The 27918-nt window shown below is 37.7% G+C and overlaps 1 protein-coding gene across 1 annotated transcript in view; it reads left to right on the forward strand.

Moving 5' to 3' along the window:
* LOC123515003 (pre-mRNA 3'-end-processing factor FIP1-like) overlaps window positions 1-27918 on the forward strand; it is a 48101-nt gene that overhangs the window by 15394 nt on the left and 4789 nt on the right. The window contains exons 2-7 of the mRNA XM_045273327.1: window positions 9848-9968; window positions 17422-17570; window positions 17910-18019; window positions 18378-18519; window positions 22226-22399; window positions 27342-27430. Of these exons, the coding sequence (XP_045129262.1) occupies window positions 9848-9968; window positions 17422-17570; window positions 17910-18019; window positions 18378-18519; window positions 22226-22399; window positions 27342-27430 (785 nt within the window). The remainder of the gene's footprint in view (window positions 1-9847; window positions 9969-17421; window positions 17571-17909; window positions 18020-18377; window positions 18520-22225; window positions 22400-27341; window positions 27431-27918) is intronic.

Genomic DNA, 27918 nt, shown 5'->3' on the forward strand with positions numbered 1-27918 from the left:
TTCGCTGATGCTGCAAAGCTGCTAAGAGTTATCAAAACCAGAGAGGACTGTCTGCTGTTGCAGGAAGATTTAAACAAGATCTATGAGTGAGCAGGAAGTGGAAATTGGAGTTTAATGCCAAGAAATGTCACATAATGGAACTAGGAAAGAGTAAGAGAAGACTGGTATGGAACTATTTGATGGGAGAGGAGCAAATAATGAAGACTAAGAGGAAAAAGATCTTGGAGTGATCATACAAGAAAATTTGAGCCCTGATAAACACATAAGCAAGATATTTGGACTATCATATAAAATGTCGACTAATATAAGAGTGGCATTTCATTACATGGATAAAGATATAGTGAAAAAATCATCACAAGCATGATACGCGCAAGGCTGGAATATGCAGCAGTGGTATGGTCTCTGAGCTCTAAAAAGGATATAAGAAAATTTGAAAGGATACAGAAGATTGCTATAAAGATGGTGCTGGAATTAAAGGACCTAACATATGAACGACTGAAGGAAATGGGATTGCCAACCTTACAAGATAGAAGAGAACGTGGAACCTAATAACAATGTATTTACCTATTTGTGTATTACAGGGCCCGAGCTAAGCTCTCTCTGTCTTGCCTCCTTGGCCACTCATGTCATATCTCTTTCATCTGATTGACACACACACTGCATCAACGACATCACTGCTCAGTTTATTTCACTTATCAATACTACGATGCGGGAAACTGTACTTTCTCACGTCATTTAGACAGATGTCTTTTATTAGTTTTTTTCCATGTCCTCGGAGATGATTACTTGTGGTCACCTTTATCAACTTTCTGTCCAATAGGTCAATCTTGTTCACCAATTTATACATAGTTATCATGTCTTCCCTTGTTCTTCTCTCTTCTAATGGTGTCAGCCCCAGTTTCCTCAGTCTTTCCTCATAGTCTAACTCCCTAAGTCCTGGTACCATCCTTGTTGCCACCCTCTGTACCCTTTCCACCTTCACATTTTTTCTTCATATGTGGTGACCAGATGCAAGCTGCATATTCTAACTGGGGTCTTATTAAAGTGCATAGTATCTTCTTCATCATTCCTTCATCTAGGTAGTGGAATGCAAGACCAATATTTTGAAGGATGTTATATGTTTTCCAAAATATCTTGTTAATGTGTTTCTCCGGTGACAAAGTGTTTTGCACGGTTACTCCTAAGTCTTTCTCCTCATTGGTCTCTTCAATTTTCTCATCACCCAGCCTGTAATCCCTGTTTGGTCTGTATCTACTTCTTCCCATTTTCATAACATGGCTCTTGTTCATATTAAATTCCATCTGCCACTCTTTACTCCACTCATATATTTTATCAAGATCTTCCTGTAACTTGTTACAATCTTCTTTACTCTCCTCATAATTTTAGTATCGTCTGCAAACATATTCATGTAACTATCAATTCCTACTGGCATATCATTAACATAAATCAAAAACATGATGGGACCAAGCACTGACCCTTGTGGAACTCCACTGGTTACGTTTTTCCACTCTGACTTCTTTCCTTTCACCACTGTTCGCATTTCTCTTCCCACTAAGTAATTTTCCATCCATTTTGCTCTTTTCCACTCTTCGGGACTATTCCTGTTTGTATGGAGGTTTCCACAATATCAAATATGGGGTTCAACAATTGATCCTTACATTCTTTTAGCAACCTCCCAGATATGCCATCAAGCCCCATTGATTTATTAATATCCAAGTTACTTATAATTTTCCTTATATCTTCTTTAGTAACCATGATGTCCTGCATTTGCTTTATTTCCGTAGGCCTTTTTCCTGTAAAATGCTCCTCCTTTGTAAACACTTTGCAAAAGTTGTTGTTCAATACTTCAGCTATATCTCTAGCATCCTTATATACTTCTTCCCCATTTTTTACTTTTTCTATTGCCTCCCTTTTATTTAGTTTTCCATTTATGAATTTGTAAAACATTTTAGGGTCACTATCACAGTTTTCCACCACTCTCTGTTCATATTCCTTTGTGTTGTTCTCCTTACTTCAACATATCTATTCCTTGCTGTTTTGTAGACTTCTCTTGATAATAATTCACTGTTTTTCTTAAGTTTCTTCCATGCCTTTCCTTTGTTCTTTTTGCTTCTTCTCAATTTCTATTAAACTACTGTTTATTATTTAAGTCCTCTTTCCGTGATATGGCACAAACTTCTTCACAGCAGAGTTATATAAATCCATAGATTTATCATATTTCAATTGCATATCCCCTTCCTGGTATACCACAGACCAGTCAATTTCATTAAAGAACTCTCTTGTATGGTTATAATTTGTCCTGACATAATTTAGTTTTTCCTCCCTGTACTCCACACTCTTTTCCGTGCTTAATTCCGTATCCAGCTCAAAACTTAGGACATCATGGTCGCTTTTCCCCAAGGGACATTCATGTTCAATTTCCTCTTTTAGGGAGATGCCCCTGGTAAATACCAGATCCAACCTCGCTGCAACATCCTGTCCCCTGCACCTTGTTGGTGATCTCACCCACTGTGTCATCAAGTTATTTGTTGCTATGTTTAACAATTCCTCTGCCCACTCACCACCATTCACCACTTCGTAGTCTTCCCACACTATTTCCTTACAATTAAAGTCCCCGACTATCATCACTCTATCCTTTCTGGTGAGTTCCTGCTTCATTCTCTCCAGAGTATTTCTCATCACCATTTGATACTGTTCATATTCCAAGCACTGGTTCTGGGTGGTATGTATACTGTTATAATATTAATGTCCCTCTTACCATCTGTTATAAGCATACTTATCACTTCCTCATTTCCCATACTAAAGTTCACCTCCTTCACTATCAGATCTTCCTTAGTAAGAACCATTATACCACCACCTACTTTATTTTTTCTATCATTTCTCCATACTTTGTAGTGTTTTACATCAAACCAATCTAGCTTTATTTCGGGCCTTAACTTTGTTTTCACCACACACATTATGTCTGGTTCATTGTTTCTTTGGTAATCCATACATTCTAGCCTCTTAGACAGAAATTCATCTATATTCGTGTAAGTCACTTGAATTCCATTCCTAATCTCTTTCTTCCATGTTTCAGTCAGTGTAATGTCTATTCCATCTGTTTTATCCACCACTTCTTCAGCCTTCCATTTCTCATCCTCCAAAAAAACTTGGTCTTTTCCTCCTCTGTTTTTTCCTCATTCTTCTCTCTCACTTCAGTTACAAGCTCTTTCATTTTCATTCTTTCATCCTGTGTCATATTTCTTATGTAAATTGTTTTGGTTTCCTCATAGTCTTTAAGTTTCCAGGCCCTTCTCAGCAAGGTCTCGGCTGCCACCTGAGACTTTAATTTCAATTTTAATGGTCTACTCTTGCCTTCTTCAAAAGCTCCTAGTCTCACACTTTCCTCTACCTCAGCATATAGGCATTCTTCCTCCTCAGAGATCTTATTCAGTAAAAACTTAATCCTGTCATTTTCCTTATCCCTCTTATCTTGCCAGTTCCTGTTAGTTTCCTCCCTCAAACCTGTTATGATCACGCATTTTTTCTTTTCAGCAATATCTTTCACCACATACTCTTTTTCCTTCAATGCCTTTACCATTTCACTGTGTAATCACTTTATTTTCTTCTTGCTTTTTCATTATCTCCTTAAAGGACTTTAGTACTTCTTGGTGTTCATGTTTCACTTCCTTCATCTTGGCATCAATTAGGTTAAGGCATTCCTCTTTCCCCAAGTCTCCTTCGGATATTTCCTTTTCCATTTCGAGGAGTTTAGCCTTCATCTCGTCACATTGTTTCCTTAGATGTTGATTTTCTTTCTCCATTTCCACTTTTTCTTTCAATAGCTCTTTGTTCTCTCTCGTTAACATATAGATTTCTTTTTTGAAGGTATCGTTCTCTGCTATGACTCTATCTAGCTTTTCTTCTATGGATCTAATATTTAGAAACTTACTTTCTAATGCCTGAATTCTTGCATCCATGTTGAATTTACCTAGTCCACTTGGAGTGGTCACAAAACCCTCGAAGTCACACACATTTCTAGGAGTACTTGTCATGATTGCTATTGCCAGCTGTTTCGGCCAAAACAAAACAAAAAACACCGCCGACACTCTTCAATCAGGGACCATTCTCCATTTTCTCTTGAAAATGGCCCACTTTCTGTACTTTTCGAGAGTAGGACACTACACAGGACACTAACTATACCCACAGAGATACCCGGGCCCTGCAAACACCATAGGTAATTTCTCCCTCTCCCCGGTCCTCAGCCGGAGACGAGCCATCTTCAGGACTTCCTCTCTCGGCGTTATAAGATAGTAAATGATATTGAAAAAATAGATAAAGAAGACCTGGTGCTGTTGACAGTAGAAGATGGAAGGACAAGAGGACATGAAAAGGAGATCAGGATGAGGCAGTGTGTGAAAGATATTGGAAAATACACCTTTCCATACAGAATGGTGGAAAAATGGAATGCATTGGATAATTAAATTGTTACAGCACATAGTGTGCATAACTTTAAAGAAAAATTAGATAAATGGAGACATGGAGACAGGACACTATGAGCCTCGCTCGAATCCTGTACAATACAACTAGGTAAGTACGCACACACATTTATCCCACTCTCATAACGTTAAAGTGATTAAGACAACCCATCCCCCAAGAAAAAAAAAAGTCTGTCTCCTACTCAGAGCCCATGTCCAATAGAGAGAGGGAAGAGAAGGGGGATGTTAGGCTGAGAGATGTTTTGCTATATTGGTAACAGTGTACATCTGGCTGAGAACTGGCAACTGCTGGCAACCCAAAACCCATGCAGCTGAGAGGTAGGTGACGTGATAACTATTCCGTGGTAGTGCCTGTTAGGCTAGGTGACGTTGGGGGTTAGCAGCTAAACACATTAGTAAATAGAGTGGAATCCCTTATTAGTTGAAGTTTATCCTACTGATTTCAAGACACTGTGTGGGCAAAATAATGCTTTTTCTAATGATTTATGCAGTAATGGACTGTGTTTTAAATCATCTGAATTAATCAAAACCTAAAATTAACTTACCAAGTCTTAAGATGAAATTGCTAAGTCATATCAGTATCAGCCTATTCAGTGTTGTATCTCACAAAGCTTTCACTGCATCTCAATTTTACTCTCAATCAACAAGGACGTCCTTGATCAAACGTATACTTATACGTGTTTTCATGAGGTATAGTAGTAAAATTTGCATTTTAACATTACATCCTAACTTTATTCCCAGTAAGCTTGGGGATCTGGTGAGAAAGTAGGGTTTTTATTTTGGGGGAAGCCAAACTTTGCTGATTTTGAAAAATCCATATTTTGAAAACTAAAAAATTTCTTACCCAACCTAACCTACCCATAGGACTTTGACCTTCCTGAAGAACACTAACCTAACCTAATAAGTGAATGAACCTCTTTAAGGAGACTAACCATAACCAAACCTGATCTTAAGAGTCATTGTCTTTTATTTATTTACAATTTTAATCATTGTTGGCATTCTCTAATTCTTCTAACGGTCGATCTGTGATTTTGCATCAATACTCTGGTGTTGCAGTGTCATAGTGGTGGAAAAACTTCTTGGCAAGCTGCTCAAGGTGATGGGTGTGGCAGGTGTGCAGGGTGTCAAAGGCTTAAGAACAAAAAAAAAAAGGAGGGAAGCTGCAAGAGACTGTCAGGCCTACACATGGCAGTCCATGTATGAGGAAAGCTGCTTAATTCCTTATATCATCCTCATCCATGAATTTATCTAATCATTTTTTTAAAGCTCCCTATTGATACAGCACTAACAACATGACTACTGAGTTCATGCCACTCATCAACCTCAATCTTGCTTCATAAGAAATATGTCTCATTCCCTGTATCCTTTAGACATTCTCCCTAACACTGATTCTAGAAAACTTGTATCCTTCCTGTAATGTGGGGACCAAAACTGTATCACATAATTTAGATGCAGTCTAACCAGTGCCAAATATAATTTTAATGTTACTTTGGGATCTCTGCTTTTAACATTCGTAAAAATTAATCCTAGTACTACCTTATTTACCTTATTTCTAGCCTGTATGTTTTGTTTTCTTAGACAAAGATCAGTGTTAACTATAACTCCTAAATCTTTTTTATATTTTGAACCTACCAGGGCCTCGTTTCTTTTGTATCTATTGAGTGGATTTCCTCTATCTACTCCAAGTACTTTGCATTTGTTAATGTTGAACTGCATTTGCCATCTGTCTCTCCATTTATTCATTCTATCCAAATCTGCCTGCAAGGTGATAGCATCTGAATCATACCCAATCAGTCTACCTATCTTTGTGTCAGCTGCAAATTTACTAATATCTCTACTAATTCCACTATCAAATATATATTAGAAATAACAATAGCTGTAAAACTATTCCCTGTGGCACCCCACTAATTACTTGACCCCACTCAGAATTAGAGCTGTTTATTACTAATGTTGTTTATCACTTAATCATGACTTTATCCAACCTAATATTTTTCCTCTATCCCATGCTCCCTAACCTTTCTCAAGAGCCTCTGATGTGGTGCCTTATCAGAAACTTTACTAAAATGTAGATAAAGGATGTCATAATTATTACCATTAACTGCCACCTCATAAACTTTACTATAACAACTCAACAAGTTTTTAAGGCATGAATTTCCCTTTGTGAAGCCATGGTGAAAGTGGTTTATCAAGTTGTGTTTGTCTAGATGCTCCCTAATATTCTTCACTTATTGACTCCATTAATTTACCTACAATTGAAGCTAAGCTGACAGGTCTATGATTAGATGTTAGGGTTTTATCTCCTTTCTTAAATATGGGTAAAATATGGGCTTGCCTCCACATTATTGGTACCTTACCTGACTGTAGTACCATCCTAAAAATTGATGCTGTAATGGTTCACTGATGACCTCCTTGTATTCCTAAAGTACTCTTGGATATATTTCATAAGGTCCTGGTGACTTTAATTTTTTTAATTAATGTACCTCATGTTCTGTCATCTCCTTATTTTTTTTTTTTTTTTTTTTTTTTTTTTTTTTTTTTACATTACAAGGGCACTGGCCAAGGGAAAACAAAGTGTTGGAAAAAAAATCCGCTGGTTGCCAGGCCCTGTTAAGAGGAAAGTAGGAGAAAGAGAAAAAACAAAAAAATCTAAAAGGAGGGTCCAGTTAACATAAGAGGTGTCTTGACACTCCTCTTTTGAAAGAGTTTAAGTCATAGGCAGGTGGAAATACAGACACAGGTAGAGAGTTCCAGAGTTTACCAGTGTAGGGAATGAAGGAGTGAAGATACTGGTTAACTCTTGCATTAGGAAGATGGACAGAATAGGGATGAGAAGTAGAGAGTCTTGTGCAGCGAGGCCGCAGGAGGTGGGAAGGCATGCAGTTAGCAAGTTCAGAAGAGCAGACAGCATGAAAACAGCGGTAGAAGACAGATAAAGATGCAACATTGCGGCGGTGACTTAAAGAATCAAGACAGTCAGTTAGAGGAGAAGAGTTGATAAGACGAAAAGCTTTAGATTCCACCTTGTTTAGTAAAGCTGTGTGTGTGGATCCCCCCCAGACATGAGAGCCATACTCCATACACGGGCAGATAAGGCCCCTGTACAGAGCAAGCAGCTGGGAGGGAGAGATAAATGGACGAAGACGCCACAGGACACCTAACTTCTTGGAAGCTGATTTAGCAAGAGTAGAGATGTGAAATTTCCAGTTTAGATTTTTAGTGAAGGATAGACCGAGTGTGTTTAATGTAGAGGAGAGGGGAAGTTGAGTGTTATTGAAGAAGAGAGGATAGTTGTCTGGAAGGTTATGTCGAGTAGATAGTTGTAGAAATTGAGTTTTTGAGGCATTGAACAAAACCAGGTTTTCTCTGCCCCAATCAGAAACAAGTGAAAGATCAGAAGTTAGGCGTCCTATAGCATCTCGCCTTGAGTCATTTAATTGTTGTTGGTTTGGGCGTCTGTTGAACGCTGTTGAATAATGCAAGGTGGTATCATCAGCATAGGAGTGGATAGGGCATTGAGTCAGATTTAGGAGATCATTGATGAATAATAGAAAGAGAGTGGGTGATAGGACAGAACCCTGTGGAACACCACTGTTGATAGTTTTAGGAGAAGAACAGTGACCGTCTACTACAGCAGCAATAGAACGATCGGAAAGGAAACTGGAGATGAAGGTACAGAGAGAAGGATAGAATCCGTAGGAGGGTAGTTTAGAAATTAAAGATTTGTGCCAGACTCTATCGAAGGCTTTCGATATGTCAAGGCCGACAACAAAGGTTTCACCAAGTCCCTAAAGAGGATGACCAAGATTCAGTTAGGAAAGTAAGAAGATCACCAGTAGATCTGCCTTTACGGAAACCATACTGGCAATCAGAGAGAAGGTTGTGAGCTGATAGATACCTCATTATCTTCCTATTAAGGATAGACTTAAAGGCTTTAGAAAGGCAGGAAATCAAAGCTATAGGGCGGTAGTTAGAAGGATTGGAGTGGTCACCTTTTTTAGGGACAGGTTGAATGTGAGCAAACTTCCAGCAAGAAGGATAAATAGAAATAGAGAGACACAGATGAAAGAGTTTGACCAGGCAGTGAGCGAGTTCGGAAGCACAGTTTTTGAGAACAACAGGAGGGACTCCATCCGGACCGTAAGCCTTCCGAGAATCAAGGCCAGAGAGGGCCAGGAAAACGTCTTTATAAAGAATTTTAATTTTAGGGATGAAGTAGTCAGAGGGTGGAGGAGTAGGAGGAATATGCCCAGAATCATCCAAAGTTGAGTTGGTAGCAAAGGTTTGAGCGAAGAGTTCAGCTTCTCACTCTCTTCTGATCTAAAAATCTGTTTGCTATCTCCTTGTGTTTGATATAAGTGGGGCCTAGGATATGCCTTACAGACATTTTCTGCATCCACTCGGGTTGTGGTGCTAGGTTAAGGAAAGACATAAGCTTTAGGAATAGATGCTTGCCAGCTTAGGTGTTGGAGTCCCCAAGAATCTTTGCTGAATGTAACTGAAGGTCCTTCCATGAGCCTAAAAATGTGGAAGAAATTGTACTAATCTCTTGGGTACTCATAACTCTTCTATTAATAAATATGTACTAGAAATGACATGAAAAGAAAATTGGTAGATAGGCTGATTTAATAAATGTGGAAAGCAAAATAAGATAGATGTTGCAGGGAAATAATGGAGGAAAGTGTTCAATTATAAAACAAGAGAAAAATGTACGAGAACTGGAAATAAATGTGTAAAAATTAACATAATTAAAGGAATTTTAAAGATGCATTATTGAAAGGTGTAAAGGGAAACTCAAACTCTTCTTCAAGTTTGTCAGTGGAAAATTTAAATGGAAATATGTAATTGATAAGCTAAAAGAAATAATTTATGATACTCTTGAAAGTAAGTCTTAGATAATGTGTAAAACAGAGAATTGTAGATTTTGGTAATATTTCTTTATGAAAGAATTGTAAGAAAGGGTCTGGGCAAGGATAACAAAAATGGGTTGGGGAAAAAAAAGAAGAAAAAAAAGCTTACTGAGGATCCTAAATGAGATTGTTCTGTGTGTCTGTACATGGAAACAAGCAGGAATTTGTCAAAGAACATGTTTCTAAAAAATTGTAGTAAAAAGCTTCAATATTGGTGATACACTTGGTATTCATATTAATAGGAGTTATATTTATGCCTATGTGAATGTTACAGTGCAGTATTTTGTGCTTTCACTTGTTTTTGTAGATGTGCTAATTTCTTTAGGGATGATCCTGGTGTACCTTTGTTTATAGTAACTTTAAGATCTATAAAATGTATAATACAGCACAGATAAAATTTTGCGTGAATGTATAGATTTATAGGTGATTGTAGCAATACTAAATGTTCCTTTTTCTTTACAGGAAAATGGCAAAGAAGATTCAGCTGCAGAAGGAAGTGGAGAAGGACAAGATGCTGGGAAGGATAAAGATGAAGATATGGATAAAGACAAAGATAAAGATGGAGAGGATAGAGAAGATAAAGGTATTTAGTAGTACGTTTTTCTATGTGGGGTGTGTGTGTGTGTGTATACATATATATATATATATATATATATATATATATATATATATATATATATATATATATATATATATATATATATATTATTATTATTATTATTATTATATTTACCTAGTTGTAGTTTTACAGGGCCTGGGCTTTATGCTCGTGTGGCCCCGTCTCCATATCTACACTTATCCAATTTCTCTTTAAAACTATGCACATTCGTTGCTGACACCACTTCCTCACTCAAACTGTTCCAAGTCTCAACACATCTTTGCGGGAAACTATATTTTTTAACATATCTCAGACATCTTTCCTTCCTCAGTTTCTTACTATGCGTTCTTGTACTTCTAATGTTATATTCTTCTCTCAGGATTAGTTTCTCATTATCCACTTGATCCGTTCCGTTAATCAATTTATAAACTTGTATCAGATCCCCTCTCTCTCGTCTCTGTTCCAGGGTTGGTAGATCCATAGCTTTTAGTCTCTCCTCATATGTCATCCCTTTAAATTCTGGAACCATTCATGTAGCCATTTTTTGTAGTCTCCAATTTCCTATGTTTCTTTTTATGGGGGATCCACATAACTCCTGCATATTCCAATCTAGGTCTTATTCTAGTACTTATCAATGTCTTCATCATTTCTTTGTCCATATAGTGAAATGCTAATCCAATATTCCTTAGCAAATTATATGTCTCTGAAAATTCTATCAATATGGCTTACCGGTTGATTGTTTTCTTCCATCGTCACTCCCAAGTCCTTTTCCTTTTTTACTGTTTCTAGTTCTACTCCATCTCCCATCTTATAGATTCCCACTGGTCATCTTTCACTTTTTCCCATTTCCATGACATGGATTTTGTCCACATTGAATTCCATCTCCCATTATTTTTTACTCCATTTCCAGATCTTGTTTAAGTCTTCCTGCAGTATTTCACAATCCTCTTTTTGTTTTATGACTGCACAGTTTCACATCGTCCGCAAACAGATTTATGTAACTGTTCACTCCCTCTGGCATGTCATTTATATATACGAAAAAAAGTATTGGCGCCAATACTGAACCCTGTGGCACTCCGCTGTCTAGTGCTCTCCACTTGGACTTAATATCTTTAACTACCGTCCTTATTTCTCTCCCCCTCAAGTAATTTTCCATCCATCTCAATGTGCTTCCTTTTAAGCCACCCTTCTCCTCTAACTTCCATAGTAATCTTTCATGTGGCACTTTATCAAACGCCTTTTTTTAGATCTAAATGAATACAGTCAATCCATCCCTCTCTCTCGTACTTTATCAACTATTCTAGAGTAGAAACTCAATAAATTTGTTACACATGATCGACCTTTTCTAAAACCAAATTGGCTATTTGATAATAATTTGTTGTCTTCAAGAAACTCAATCCATTGTTTCTTTATTACTCTTTCACACATCTTGCATATTACACTAGTTAGTGATACCGGTCTGTAAGTTAAAGGTTCTTCCTTCCTTCCACTTATATATGGGAACCACCTCAGCTCTTTTCCATTCTACTGGTACTGTTTCATTTTCTATTGAGCATTTTATGATGTTGTATATAGGACTTGCTAGGTCTTCTCTACATTCTTTTAATATTCTGCCTGAGACATATCCGGTCCCATTGCCTTTTCCTCATCTAATTCCGTCATCAACTCTTTTATTTCAAGCTTGGTTACTTTAATCTCTTTCATATGGACAGTCTCTCTATTACCCTGTGGTCTTTCAAATTTGGATTCCTTAGTAAAGACCTGAAATTTACTATTGAATAGTTCTGCCATACTTTTTGGGTCTTTCACCATCCCGTTCTCTCCTTTTAACCTTTCTATTGTTTCTTTTTGCCTTATTTTTCCATTTATGAATCTAGAACAATTTTGGTTGTTCTATACATTTTTCGACAATGTCCTTTTCATAGTTCCTTTCTTCTTCCTTTCTCACCTTAGCATATTCATTTCTTGCTGTTTTGAAGTTTTCCTTATTTTCTGGATTTCTGTTTCTTTTCCACCTTTTCCATGCTCCATCTCTTTTCTCCTTTGCCCAAGCACACCTTGCATTAAACCAATCTTTCTTTCCTTCTTCTTTAGGTCTATATTTCGGGACATATTCCCTGACTCCTGTTTTGTATATTTCCAAAAATAAGTTATTCTTCTCTTGCACGTCTCTGAGTTTTCCATCTCTTCCCATTGTACGTTTTTAAAATAGCTCTTGAGGTTCTCAATATCAGCCTTTCTGTAATTTAATTGGTCTCCTTTATATGATTCGTCTCTATCTTCCTTTCCCTCTTCTATATCCATTTTTAATATTACATGGTCACTCTTTCCCAATGGGCACTTATGTCTTATATCATCGTTCATTTGTATATCCCTTGTAAAAACTAGGTCCAATCTCGCCAGCTCATCGTTTCCTCTGAATCTCGTGTTTTCCTTTACTCTTTGGACCATCAAATTATCTATCATTAGGTTCAGGAATCTATCTCCCCAGGCTTCTTCCCCCATACCACTTTCATAATTTTCCCAGTCCACCTCCTTACAGTTGAAATCTACTAATATCACTTTTCTCCTTTCTTTAATGATTCTTGTAAGACTCCTTATTGTGTCATTTATCATGTCTTTATATTCTTGATTGGTCCATGAATTTGTTTTTGGTGGCCCATATGTTCCAATGATTGTTAACTCCTTTTTATTAATATGTATCTTAATATACAGTATTTCTGATTTTCCTTCCCCAAACTCCACTTGATTTACCACCATCTCTTTCCTTAACATCATCATGACTCCTCCTCCTCTTTTACTCACTCTGTCTCTCCTCCATATATTATACCTTTTATCTATGTTTATTTTTATTGCCTCATTTAACTTTGTTTCCACCAGGCATAAAATATCTAGTTCTTCTTTCTTTATGTAATTTCTTAATTTTAATTTACTTGATAAAACCCCATCTATGTTCATATACATCATTTTTAATCTCTTGTTCTTATCATTTTTAGTTAAACTTGCTCCATTTTTTTCTCTTCCTTCTCTTTAATATACCATTTCCTTACCCTGTCTCCTATAATTCTCCAAAAATATGCCTTCTCCTCCTCTGACCTTTCATTATTTATTTCTCTTGCTTCTGCCACCAGTTTGTTGTCTTCCTTTCGTCCTCGTTTCTATATATATATATATATATATATATATATATATATATATCTTTGCAACCTTCTGTTTCTCTGAGTTTTGTTTTTCTATATAGGATTTCTTATGTTGCTGCTTGTGATTTTAGTAGTATCTTAATTGGTCTCACTGTTCCTTCTTGATATGGTCCCATTCTATGGATTTCTTCTACTTCCTCTTCTAAGTTCTGTCTATCCTCGTCATTTAGATGTTTTAGTAGGTCTTTTACAGATTTCATTTCGTCCTTTTCCCTTCCTGGTCTATATTTAACATTTTTTTCTTTCAGGTAAAAAATAATTACACTTTTTTTTCCGTAGTTTCTGTTACTAAATTTTTTTTTTCTTCTATCATTTTGTTTGTCATATTTTCATCTCTTTCTTTTAACTGTTCTTGAAATACTTCCTAAAATGATTCCTTGTCTTTCTTATCTTGGATTCTCCATGCCTGTACTTCTTTTTTAATCACGTTTTGTACTCTTTCCTCTTCTTTGTTAACCCTTTATGATCAGCATTAAGTTCCCACTTTCAAAAAAATTTTTCATTGGGTGTTTTCGGTTGCTTTTGCATCCCTGATTACAAAAATATCCTTGTTTATTAATTTTTCTTGTAAATAAAGTTTTTTTTTTTTTCAAATGTACCTTTTTCGATCATCTGAGCACGGGACAGACATCTTAGTGAAATATGCCCAAAACACAGTTTTCTTACATATCATGCTTTAATCTTGCTTGAAAGTGAATATTGTTAATTTTTAATTACAAAAAACATTTAGTAGGATAAAAAATGAATATAGTGAGAGAAGTTTACTATATTTCATTATCATATTGAATTAAAAAATACACATTTTAACAAATATAATCCAACTAAAAGGTACTGGTAAGCTAGTTGACACCTGTGTACCATAAATTCCTTATGAAGTACATGCGAAATAAGTTCTATATGCATGTGTAAATGACAAGAAAAGAAATAAACACCATAATACTATAAGTTTCTTATCAAATATATGATAAATCAGTTCCATATAAATGTGAAAAAGACAAGAAAATCAAGAAACACTTTATCTGATCTCTTATATTTTTACATCTCTTACCCTCATATATATCAGTTCATGTTTTCATGTGGCAGTGTTTGCAGATCAAACTGAATGCCATGAAATTCCAAAAAACACTTTCTCAGAGGTAATGCACAAGTAGAGTTTACATTTCAAGCACCATGTTACAGGTGAGGACTTACAACCAGGCATTTTGCATCTTTCTCTTTTTTTTAGACTTATAGGAAAATGTCCAATCTGGTCATGCCTTACTGGGAATTGCCTTAGTGTTATGACCTTTGTGTTTTTTTTTCAGCTTGTCTTTCATCAACTTCAGTAGCTGAGGGCCTACCTCTTTTCTTACTTAGCAATGGCTTGTTTTGCATACGTAGGCATTGGAACATCTGTAGTTTGAAATCATACAATTTTGCAGGCTTTGTAGTGACTTCAAAAGCTGTGTGATCCTGTTTGTACACCAACCAAGCATTGACTATTGCCACATCAAAAAAATGAAAAAAAAACCCTATGATACCACTTCTTTGATCTGAAAAACATCCTATAAAAAGCAATAAGGGCATAGTGTCCTCCTCCTGGATCTTCCCATGATGACACGTTCTTCATCTGTCAAAAATAAATAGATAAATAAATACATAAACACAAAATTCCTTGGAGCAGGGCATAGTGGTTAGGAAGGAATATGGGTTATAATTTCCCTTATCATAGAAGAATAATAATCATTACTTTCCATCACAAATTATAGTTACTACTAAATATTTTACTACACCTATTATGTACATAAATATTACAGTAGAGGTATTATCCTAAAAAAATTTACTTAGTTGTATTTACCTAGTTATATATATATATATATATATATATATATATATATATATATATATATATATATATATTTTTTTTTTTTTTTTTTTTTTTTTTTTTTTATACCATGTGGGCTTTTCACGGGAATTTATGGGCTAAAGGGGATACTTATTAAGGGTACCTCCTATTTCAAAGCCCACCCGCTAGGAAACCGTCACCCCGAGTGAGGAAACCCAACCTACACTCAGACCGTAGACAGGATTCAAACCCGTGCGCTTGGAGACCCCTCGGATCCCAAAGCACGTACGGATCCACTGTACCACGGGTTTGAGCAGGGCTCCTAGTGTCTTGTCTCCATGTCTCCATTTATCCAATTTTTCTTTAAAGTTATGCACATTATGTGCTGTAACAACTTCATCACTCAATGCATTCCACTTTTCCACTGTTCTATGTGGAAAACTATTTTTCAATATCCTTCACACAGTCTCACCCTAATCTTCTTTACATGTCCTCTTGTCCTAGCTGCTTCTGTCATCAACACCAGGTCTTCCTTGTTTATTTGTTCAATGCCATTTACTATTTTATACATTATTAGGTCTCCCTGTTCTTTTCTATCTTGTAAAGTTGGCAGTCTGATTTCCTTCAGCCTTTCTTTATATGTTAGATCCTTTAGTTCCAGCATCATCTTTGTAGCTATCTTTTGGATCCGTTCTAATGTTCTTATATCTTTTTTAGAGCTCAGTGACCACACCACTGCTGCTTATTCCACCTTAGCATGATTGTAACAATTTTTTTCATCATATCTTTGTCCATGAATTGATATGCCACTCTAATATTAGTCAACATTTTATATGCTAATCCAAATTTCTTACTTATGTATGTTTTTTTTTTTTGGGTTCAGATTTTCCTATATAATCACTCCCAGATATTTTTTCTCTTTAGTCTTCATTATTTGTTCCTCTCCCATCAGCTAGTTCCATACCAGTTTTCTCTTACTCTTTCCCAATTCCATTACGTGACATTTATTGGCATTGAACTCTAATTTCCACTTCTTCCTCCACTCACAGATTTTGTTTATATCTTCCTGCAGCAACAAACAGTCCTCTAGGGTTTGGATTGCTCTTAGCAATTTTGCATCATCAGCAAACAAATTAATATAATTGTTTACCCCATTTTGTATGTCATTTACATATACCTGGAACATAATGGGAACTAATACTGACCCTTGTGGCACTCCAGTCATGATTTTATCCCCAAGATGAGTACAGTAAGCCCCTGCACTTGGCAAATTAATTAGTCTGGGAAAACTACCACTAAATGCGAATTTTGCCAAGCATGAGTCCTTTATACCATATAAATTGCTTAAAAAATGCCTCAATCAGTCTTTGGTCATTGCCAAAGTCCCTCTTTTGACCCCTAAAATACCATCTTTCAAGCTGAAATAAGATCTTTTGCCTTACGATTAGTGATGCTTTCCTCATCTGTACTCCCGTTTTTCTACCCGTTTCCCTCGCCCACTTTCATCCTTGCCGCCGCCACCATTGTCCTTACCCCGACCAGTACCACCTGTTGTATTGGAAGAGGCCATGTTGGCGGTAAATCGCAAGAATTCATTCCCACGCCAGCAGAACAGAGGGTAGCAAAAGCAAAATGGCTGTAGGGGACTCTCACACTGCATTCTGATAGGTTTAGAGAGAGGTCTGATGTTACCGGGAAGCCGTGTAGTTCGCCGTGTGGCTGCCAGGTGATCGCCAAGTTTGAATTGAAATCGCCAGGTGTGCACTCGGTGGTACGTGGCCACCCTACCGCCAAAAGTTGATTTCGCCAAGCTGTGATTCGCCAAGTGCAGGGACTTACTATATGTACAGTAAAACCTCGCTTGACGAACATCTTTAGGGTTTGAACAATTCAAGAGACGACCAAAAAATTAGTCAATATATCGACCCAGGGGACTGATGATCCTCCCTCTTTTAGTCTATTAACCTGAGGCATAAGTGTATGTATGTGTGTGTGTGTGTATATATATATATATATATATATATATATATATATATATATATATATATATATATATATATATATATATAATATTTATATATAAACAGTGAAGAATAGACAACTGTGCACCATGAATATTGTACTGGCTACAACATGACCACAATATTATTGAAACCAGGAATTATTTATATGTTGTATTGCTTCTGACCTGACTTTTTACTTTCATTTCCTAAACAGAACATTGATTTTTGTTCATAGGATATGAGTGCAAAATTAAATTCCACACTATACATAATTTGTTTTTGGTAAATATTTTTTTGTTAGTTTACATAATTTGTTTTTGGTAAATGTTTCTTTGTTAGTTTTCTATTTCCAACTATTTGAATTTGTTTTAATGGGTCTTTGGGAATGTAGCAAAATCATATGCCCTCAGACAAGGATGGAACAAATGATGATGCTGAGAAAGGTGATGATGACAGCAGCGATGAAGATGACGTGACCATCACTATTGGGGCCTTGAAGACCCAGCCAGATATCATTCAGGCTCCCACAGCATCTCACCCTGTACGCTTCCAGCACAAGGTAGGCACTTGCGTTGTTTGAGGATTTTGCTCTATTTATAGCATCTTTGTATTGTCTTATTACTTTATCTTATCTTTAAAGTTTAATGTAAGTGGTGCTATTATGCCACAGTTTGTATCCTTGTTTGTATTATTTATGCTAAAATTGAGTAATTGTCAATAATTTTCTCCCTGTGGCATTTTCTTTGATCTTTAATATTGATTGAATTCTAAACATGAATGAATAATTTTCCTATTAATAGGGTTAGATTTGCAAATATTAAATCAATTCTCTGTTACTGTTATTCAAAATTATTTACATATATTTTACAAACAATTGTTGCCTTGTTTCATGCAATAGACAGCACCAAGTGCTGGCCTGAAGGATGAAGACTTCACTTCACCGGGGAAAGTGAATGGTGTACCCATCACAGAATTCAGTATGGCAGAGCTGGAGGAGAAGCCTTGGAGGTAAAACTTGGCAAATATCTTTAGTTCCATAAAGTTCTTTCTATATTCTTATTAGATTCTTGCAGTAACTTTTAATCACCATGCAGAGAATAATGCTTACATTCCTTGGTGTTGGTCACTTTTGCTTGATTTACCTGTATTTCTAACAAAAGTGACCTGTTAGAGGGAGTAGGGATGGGGAGACATATATGGAGTTGGGTTGATAAGTTGTGGCTTAATTGACACGTCACAACTCCTGTTCTATGATATTTACCCATCAAAATCCCCTGAGTTGACATGTCACCCTAGTTACAAATAATGGTAGGAAGGCTGCTTCATTGAGTAGAGAGCTGTCTGTACATATATTGATCTTTTTCAGAAAACCGGGTGCAGACATCTCTGACTACTTCAACTATGGGTTTAATGAAGAGACCTGGTTCAGGTACTGTGAACGTCAAAAACGGATGAGAATCAACGAATCTGGAGCAGGCTTGGCTGGACTTGGCATCAGCATAACAAAGGTAAGTTGATATAATTTGTTATATAGTGAAAGTTTTGAAATTAAGGCAATAGTATAATGTTAATGCACATTTATGGTCAGCTTTTAATGTTTAAATTATCTATATGATAGAATTTCTATCAGCTGTGTATACAAAATTCCAGTATTAGTGGATGGTTGGCTTGCTCCTTGCTAAATTTTAGAAGCTTCATGTCTGAACAGCTGCTGCTTCAAAGATCTGACCTGTTGACAGCATAGAAAGTGTAACCCACCCACCAATCAAATACAGCTACTTAAGTATTTAACCCACACAGTGCCAGAAGGTTTTACCGAAAATTACATCCCAGTGCCAGCTTTTTTTTTTTTTTTTTTTTTTTTTTTTTTTTCATAAATCACTTAATTTTAGTCTAAGAAACATGCCTGTAAAATTTCAAGACTTACCTATGAGCCGTTGTGGAGATATAGAGGCTTTTGTATTTGAGGCAGTGCGATGTTTTGTCGCTCCTGGATGGCGTGCGGTAGCAAGTTTTCGGTTCTCTGTAAACCAGTGTGGGTGTCACTTCAGTTTTGTGTAGTTTTGTGGCAAGTATGGAGTACGTTCAGTATAATTATATACTCCAACAAGTTTCAGTACACACGGAGAGAGGAAACAGTTGTGTCAAAATCTGCCAAAACATTGTTTTTTATGGATTCATTTTCTCTGGCTGAGGGAAGGGAAAACTAATCTATATACACTGTACACTATATTTACACTGCTATTTACATGTTTATTCACCTTGTCTAGTAGTTTTGGATTGTATGATATTCCTTGAAACAAAGTACCACACAAATACCTACATCACACTCTTTGCACTCGTAACGTGTCTCTTTTCGAACGTGAGCATGTCTGACACTTGACGAGCAAACCTTACAGCGGTGCTGACGACATTTCATAGTGGCTGTACTTTGTATTAGACTAAGGAAGTGGCGCTCTGTCAGGCGAGGTTCATGAGGACCTAGCATTGGTTTCTTGGTAGGTTGGGTCGGTTTGACTGTACTATGGGCATTCACGACCTCCCGAATGACCTCAAGAATTAACTCATTCAGGACTTCCCTTTTGCCATGTACTTGCTGGTAGAGAGCATGGGCATTATAAACTGCCAAGTCAAGAAGATGGAAGAACATCTTCTTGTACCACTTCATCATCTTTCTGGCACACTCAATGCTTAAAATCATTGCTTCGGACTGGTCAACCGTGTGCATGAACAGGTTATAATCTGGAACAGGCTCAGGCTTCCATCAGTACTTTTTCGTATCTTCCTTCCACTCGACACTTGGGAGGCGTCTAGCCTGAGGGCATGTATGGGAAGAGTTGGTGAATCTGTCACTGTTTATAGTTTGTTTCCAACTTCAAAAATTCATAACTCAAAAACTAGAGTTAGGAATTTTTGAAGTTGCCGACGTTTTAACACGTCGCTGGCACTATGGGATATACTACTTGACGACGTGTTAACACGTCGCTGGCACTGTGCGGATTAAGTGGATGTGGTTTTCCTAAGGATTGAAAACTGAATACGGGGGAAAATGCATTATTTGGGATTATTTCAATATTTGTATCTTCCAAAAGACATATTCTGTTCTTTCTGCTTTCTGCATTTTATTCAGAATGAACAATAAAAGATGTATATTGGTAATTATCTCATATATACGTAATAGTTATTTTATGCTTCTTTTATGTAAAACAGGACTATATAAAGCCTGCAAAAGTTAATTTTCTCTTTTCTCCACTGTCTCTTCCTCCCTTGCCCCACACTATGTTGAGCATGTTGGTGGTTGTTTGACATGACTCTTTTTGCTGTATACTGGTCAGCAAAATTACATCTTTGTTTAATTACAATATGTTCCTTATTGTTCATATATTATATGTATACAGTAAAAATCCTTAAATCCGGAACCTTATAATCCGGAAATCCTTATAATCTGGAAAATTGATACGAAAATTCCACAACTATGTTTCTCATCATTGTGGATATAATGCTATTGAGTTTAACACAAACTCGTAAGACAATAATATTTGGAGATATTATAAGTGGTGTTTTATGTTTCTCTAGGTGATGTGTGTGTGTGTGTGTGTGTGTGTGTGTGTGTGTGTGTGTGTGTGTGTTGCAGAGTCCTGTTATCTGCGTGGGTGGTCCAGCTGGTGTACGCTCGACGCTGGTGACGTGATTGGCTGGCGTATAATGTCGGAGGCCTTCTTTTCTTTTTGTTTCCCTTTTATCAGACATCAGTAAATGTTTTATGTTATGCTTAAAATGATTTTATAAAGTGTGACATAAGTATTGTGGACTGTATACATATCATGTGGGGTACAGTACAGTACAATCACTCAAATTTCTCAGTATATGTGGATGGTGGAATAGCCTACGTAAGATAGCGAAATCACCAACACAAATACAAGTTGACAAGTAGGAAAAGAGCAATCATCACTTATGGGCCGCCATAATGGCTGGAAAGGCCCATGCCACTCCCCCCATAGCCCGGCAAATCTTCAAGAAAAAAAAAAAAAAGCCTACGTAAATCTTGTGTGGTGTGGTGAGGAAGTACACAGTGGACTGGTGGTAGTAGCAATCCCTGTAAGATGTTATGACAGTACTACAAAGAGATATAGCAAGTTGGGGTTAGTTTAGTGGGGTTTACATAGTACCCTCAAGATTTTAATCTTACTTTCAGCCTTACTATCTTACAATCCGGAAAATCCTAGAATCCGGAATGCCTGAACCCCAATGACTTCCGGATTTGAGGACTTTTACTGTATATTGCCGCAAAGCTTGGGACATGTCGATAGATGTTCATCACGCAAGATTCAGGGCATGTTGATAGATGTTTAGGCTTTTTACAGCTATATTTTGGCTATTTTTTTTTTTTTTTTTTTTTTTTTTGCTTGTGAGCTGGAAACACTCACTATGACTAAACCCAAATAAGAGATATCAGTCTATTGAGTGTGGTAGGTAAGGTGTATGGTAAGGCATTGATCAAGAGAATCTAAGACAATATAGATAGAGTAATACTCTGTGTGATATAGTACAAGGAGGTTTCAGGAGAGGAAGAGGGCATGAATAGATCAGAAGTAAGATTGGTGTGACAGTTTTTAATAAGTATTTAACATAAGGCAAAAAACAATCCAGAGTTCCATGGATGTAGAGAAGGCATATAAAAGAATGTCAGATATCTTGAGTTCTTTGATAGAGGTTGTAAGAAATGTTGAAAATTTTTTTAGAAAAGTAGAGCATATTTAAGAGTAGGAAACACAAGTGGATGGTTTTCAGTTAAGGTGGGATTGCATCAGGAATGTGTAATGCTACAATGCCTATTATTATCTGTATGGGTATTGTGAGGCAAGTTAATGCTAGATAGTTTGTTAGAGGATGTAGTGGTAATGAAATGTCTTTTGTATTGGCATGTGTACACTACCATCAGTGAAATTAGGAAAAAGATTGAAATGAGATTGCTTGTTAAAGCAGACACTTGGCTGCTATCTTGTTATTAGAGATGCCTACAGTAGGAATGTCATACTAATTTTAGGACAGTATTGTTGGATTGTTTTTAGATCCTTTACAAGATTTTTTTTTAGGCCATGAGATTGCTGGGACTGCTCATTCATATTTGTATTTTCAATTTCCATCCTCTAATCCCCCCTGTATGGTAGTGGATGAGTATCAAATTTGCAATACAACTCTCATTATTTTCAGCCATTTGGCAATACTCCAAACACCATCCCTGTGACTATTGTGAATGACAATAGCAAGTATGGGGGATCTGGCTCTCAGCGTCCCAAGGCAGGACCTCCACCACGCAACAAAGGCATGGGACAGATTGATGTCATAGGAGGAGCTTCTAATCCAAACAAAACCAGCACTATTCAGGTAACATCTGTGACATCCTTCTGTTCCTCTGCGTGCATCCATGTCAGGGAGTCATTTTCTTATATATACATGTAAAGTAAATCATAATTTTTTTTATATTTGCTACAGGTTATGACAGCTGGTAAAAAGAAAATTCCAGCAGAGTGATGAGTGGCCCACCCCTACTCCTTTCCTAACCCTCTTAAAATAACATGGAGTGCATGTATCCATGTTGGGGAGTCATTTTCTTATATAGCATACAGGGATTTCTCAAATTATGCGAGGGATATGTTCTTAAGGGACCACATTGTAGAAATCACAAAATGAATATGATTACTTAACTAAAGTGTACACTAGAGCTGGGTAGGAAACGGTTCTGGAACCAGTTCTCACAGTTCCACCAGGAACTGTTGGGAACCAGTTCCAATTCTTGAAGCTAGTTCTGCATGAATACAAAGAGTAAATAAGCAAGAGTTACAAATCACAGACAGTATATAGTGCTTACTTTGAATATTTATGTTATCATTAATATTATTTAGGATTTCTTGCAAATGCTGGCATATTTAGGTGAACAAAGTAGAGTACAACACAATCACCAACTTAACAGTGCTCAGTTTGCTTACGTCTCATCACAATATGGAAAATTTGGGGAGGAATCAATCACTGTTCAAGGCAGGAGTGATCTTTTGGCGGCACAATCCTTCACTCTACTTAGTAATCATTACTGTGTATCTTGCCCCCATTATTCAAGGAATTTGTACGAATGATATAAAGACATTCGATGCTGGCCATTGGCCAATACACTATTTATGAAGCTTAACTGCCAGATGGCTGAACCAAATATGAGTTTATCCTTACTGTGATATATATATCTACTGTGTTATATAAGAAGGTGGAGGGGAGATGGGCAACTCACTAGCTCCCCATTGGTTGGGTTGGCCAGTAAGGCGCTATCAGGAGGATTTAAGTCATAGGAGGCGGAAAAAAATGTACACGTACTCCCAGCGATTCCAGTTCTCAGTGAAGTTCTTCGGTCTTCCTGCGTACATCCTCTGGCTGTAAGTGAGGTAGAGAGGGAGTCGAGACGTGTCTGGAGAGACAAATAGGTCAACTTCCTGAGTGCTGTAACAGAGGGTGAGCAACTTGAACACCCGCAGGTGCAGCTGCCACTCCACCAACATGCCCTGGAATCTGGAAGGGGTGTCTGACCTGTCGTTCCCCTAACCCAGAACTTACCTCGCCGAGAAGTAGAGGGCCCTGCCTCAGCAAAAGTTTCTTTCAACAGGCCAGAAGTGGACTCAATCGCATCATACCCTGCCTCTGTATGCAGTGTATGGCTGCCACATTATCTCTGTTGAAGTGGACGCTCAATCTGGAGATCCCAGTTGAAGTGGACGCTCAATCTGGAGATCCCAGGGTGTCTCTTGAGCTATTCTCTCACCACCCATACTTCCGAAGGTTGATATGGAATGCCCTCTTCTCTTCTAACCAGCTCCCGCAAGCTTGATGGCCTCAGCCGGACTGGAAATCCTACCCTATATTAGAGGAGTTCGTAGCCACTGTTATTTGAGGATTTGAGGTAGGGGGTTGGGACTGTGGAACTGACTGATGGAGGGCCCCTGACCAGAACTGGGCCACAGAATGTTGTGAAGAGCTGTGGGCACCAGTCTGGGAAGGTTGTGCAGGTGGAGCAGGATGTGCCTATTGCTTCTTCCATCAGCTGATGGTGCTTTAGTGGGAGCACCAAGGCCACGAAGTTGAAGCAACCCAAAAGGTTGTCCCACAGACGTTGAGAAGATGTGTGCAAAAAGTACGCCCTCCTGACACAGCAGTGTGTTTGAAGGGTATTCTCTGGAGCCAGAAACAAGGAGGCATTGATTGTTTCTTACTTGATCTTTAGACAAGTGTTTCTACAAGGGAGTGAGAGCAGACTTACCCCTGTTTACCTTGAACCCCATGTCTGCTAACACCCTCATTGTCACCAAAATGCTGTGTAGTACACCCTTCCTGGTTGGTGAATGTATCATCCAATCGTCTAGGTACAAGAGTGTAAAAACGCCTGCCCCTGCGCCCACCACCATTATTAGCTTCATGAAGATCCTAGGGGCAAGAGGGAGCCCAAAAGAGAGTTTGGTAAATTGGTACGTTTTCTTCCCCATTTGGAATGCCAGACAGAAACCAGCAAAACCAGGGGTCAATAGGAACACCAAAATGCATCCTGAAGGTCCAGGGACTCCAATCAGGCTCTTTTTCTGGAGTACTGATCAGACCTGGGTCACAGGTCTTGAAGCTTAGGGGGTTCAAGAATTTGTTTGGTGCTTTCAGGTCCATAACCAGCCTTGTTTTCTCTGGATCTTTCTTTGGCACAGTAGAGATGGGACAGTCTGTCACTCTCTCCACCACTACTCTCTCGATGAGGTCATCGAAGACAATTTGGATGACGCAGGGTGATGGTGAAGCAGCTGCAGGTAAAGAAAGCAGTGAATCACTCTGGTTAGTTAAAACTAAGAGCTATCCTGCCTGAAGGGTTGGGTAAGGACAACAGCCAGAAAAAAAGGAGGGATTAGAATCACCCAAATGATTCTCCACTTCCCCCCACCCTGCGGCAAGAAAGGGAAAAGAAGCTCACTGGAGAGACACCCAAGACCAGGTGAGGCTGTGGTGGGCAGGCTGCCCTACTGTGAGCAGGTCATGTGTGGTGCTAGCCTAGGGAACACCCTGCCTGGGGATCCTCAGGACCCCTTGGGCTTTTGTAGTTGCAGCAGGTTAGAGGTCCTCATGGGCTCTGAGGGAGTTAAGTGCTGGGCCTACTGGTGCTGGTGCTGGCATTGCTGGCAGGCCCTGGCCACTCCACCTTGTAAGCAGGGGATGGTAAAGCCCATGTCCCACACAGCATGATGAGAGGCGAATGCCTCACGACTGAGCATGAACTGCACTCTTTGCATGATAACTGACGAATCCTATGGCTCACAACTGCCACCAGACAGTCAAATGACCTCTATGATATGGGCACACAATATTACTGTAATAAGATTATAATGAGCATAGGATGACCATCTAATGATATACTGTATTGCTATGAATAATTTTTCGCAATTCCAGTATGGCACTACCACGATGGCCACAGGATCCACACAATAAAGGTACATCAATAACAGTATGATGTTTTACGACAACAGACAACCATGGGATGACAACTGAACAAATTTTTCTGGAATTCATGCCTTTATACAAATTGTAGGCCGACACCTGGCTGTCACAGTTCCACAGCAACATCCATTGACTTCACAGCATCATGTCCCATGCAACATGACCATTCCCATGGCCCCCCTGCTGAACATGTCTTGCCACATGGTCCTTGCCACGCCTCCCCAGGAGAGTACTATATGGATAAACTTGAAACTGTAGTCTGCTGATCAACCACCTCAAGATTCAACTTAATTTAAACCACCTGCTCAACATTGATCAACAACAAAAGAAGTGGGGGAGGAAGACCAATAGGTGGTTTGTTTGGTTGTGGATTATGCAGAGGAAACAGTATGGCCACTACCACCAACTACTGCCACACCTGCAAAAAACATGACAGATTCCTACAGATATTACCTGCAGGTCAACCATGACATGTTAAACAAAATATTGCAGCGAATTACACCTTGAATAAGTAGACAGGACACAAATTGGAGGAAGGCACTGGCACCAGTGCTATGTTTGGCCCTTATACTGAGCGTCATGGAAACGGGAGGCCTACAAAGCCTTCATTGATTTATTACCGTGCTTATTGTGTTATTATTGTCCAAGACTTGATTTGCAATTGTGATTGATCCCAGTATAATCGTTGTGGTAGGTTTGTTATGTTATCATTCCATCATTGTTCAGTTTTTTGGTTGGTTATTGTGCTATCTGGATTGTTGTACAGTTTTTGGGAGGCCATGAATACCACACGATAATCACAGGAATGTACACCAATAGCAATATGATAGGTTTGTAATGATTTATTTCAATGATGAATCACATTTAAATAATGGGTGCACTTTTCTTTTCAGGTTGAACTGGGAAAATGCACAATTACCATGATATGCCCTAGACTGTCACTCGATGTTTCACTATTTTTTTTTTTTTTTTTTTTTTTTTTTTTACACCGTTACTTTATTTTTACTTTTTTTTACACTGTTACACAAGTCAGATTTCTAAATTTCTTCTGTAAGTCATACTGATTTGTGGCACAGTTGCCTCACATTGCACTATGTGGAACACGGCCTTAAGCCTTTTCTAGTATCACAAATTCAGATATAATCTCAATATGGGCATCTTTAACTCACTGCTCTAGAAAATTCTTGGTGCCCGGAAAAAATTTACGTTATGATTCGAGAGAAGAGTTATAGTGCAATAAGTAATTGTGTGTGTAGGCAGATATAGGTTTTTATCTATTCATAAGAGCTTAGCTCTTATGACATGTCAGTGGGGGTCCACCATTATATATACCCTATGTTATGTCATAGGATATCCACCAATCAGAACAAAGAAAAGACCAATCAGAACAAAGAAAAGATTATGATTTAACATCATTAAATTGGTCCCTATTATTAGCCAATGTATGTCGAGCATGAATGAAAGGTTTTTATATCTTTTATGCAATTTATTTGAATAATGGATGCAAGATAAATATCATTGTATTATATTATTATGCATTGTTGATCTGTAGATACTGGTATTTGTAAGAATTCCTAAATAATATTAATGACAACATACATATTCTAAGTAAGCACTACATACTGTTTGTGATTTGTAACTAGTGCATATCTATTTGTATTCATGAACTGTTGAGGCAGAACTGGCTCCAAAATGTTCACTTTATGCAATTTTTACATAATGTGATCCCTTCAGAAACACATTTCTTGCATAATTTGAGAAATCCCCTGTGTTTGTAAAGTATATCATAAATTAATTATATTATTTGCTACAGGTGATGACAGCTGACAGGCGGGAATATTCCAACAAGGTGATGAGTGGCCCGCCCCCACCCCCCTCCCAACCTTCTTACAATGACATGGAGTAAGTAATTTTCTGCATTCATGCTCAAGCAATTTTTGTCCAAGGTTATGATTGAGGCTTGCTATTAAGACTTCAGAGCTGTTTGGACATGAATTGTTCAGCTTTACACAGTATTTTTAATGCCTTCTATATAAGAGTAGATTAAATAGTGACACTGAGAGAGTTACCCAGAGAGTTCATAGTAGGAAGGAAAAACAAAAATCCAACTAGAAAGAAAAAAGTTTCAAGTAGTTTTAATTCATGGGATCCTTAAAGTCCTGAAAACTATTAAACACTTTCATTGACAATGAATTAGAAAAGATATTTGTTGTAGAATAGATAGAATAATAATTTAAACTGTGGTCAGTGAGAGCAAAAGTGAGGAGCATTAAATTTTCCTAGCAAACAGCTACTAGAAGTGATTGCATTGGGATTCATCAAATTATGGCAATCATGAGCCAGCAAACCATTATGTATGATTTAACAATTGTACGAGAATAGTTCTATGG

This window comes from Portunus trituberculatus, chromosome 38 (assembly GCF_017591435.1).
Source record: "Portunus trituberculatus isolate SZX2019 chromosome 38, ASM1759143v1, whole genome shotgun sequence".
Classification (NCBI taxonomy): Eukaryota; Metazoa; Arthropoda; class Malacostraca; order Decapoda; family Portunidae; genus Portunus; species Portunus trituberculatus.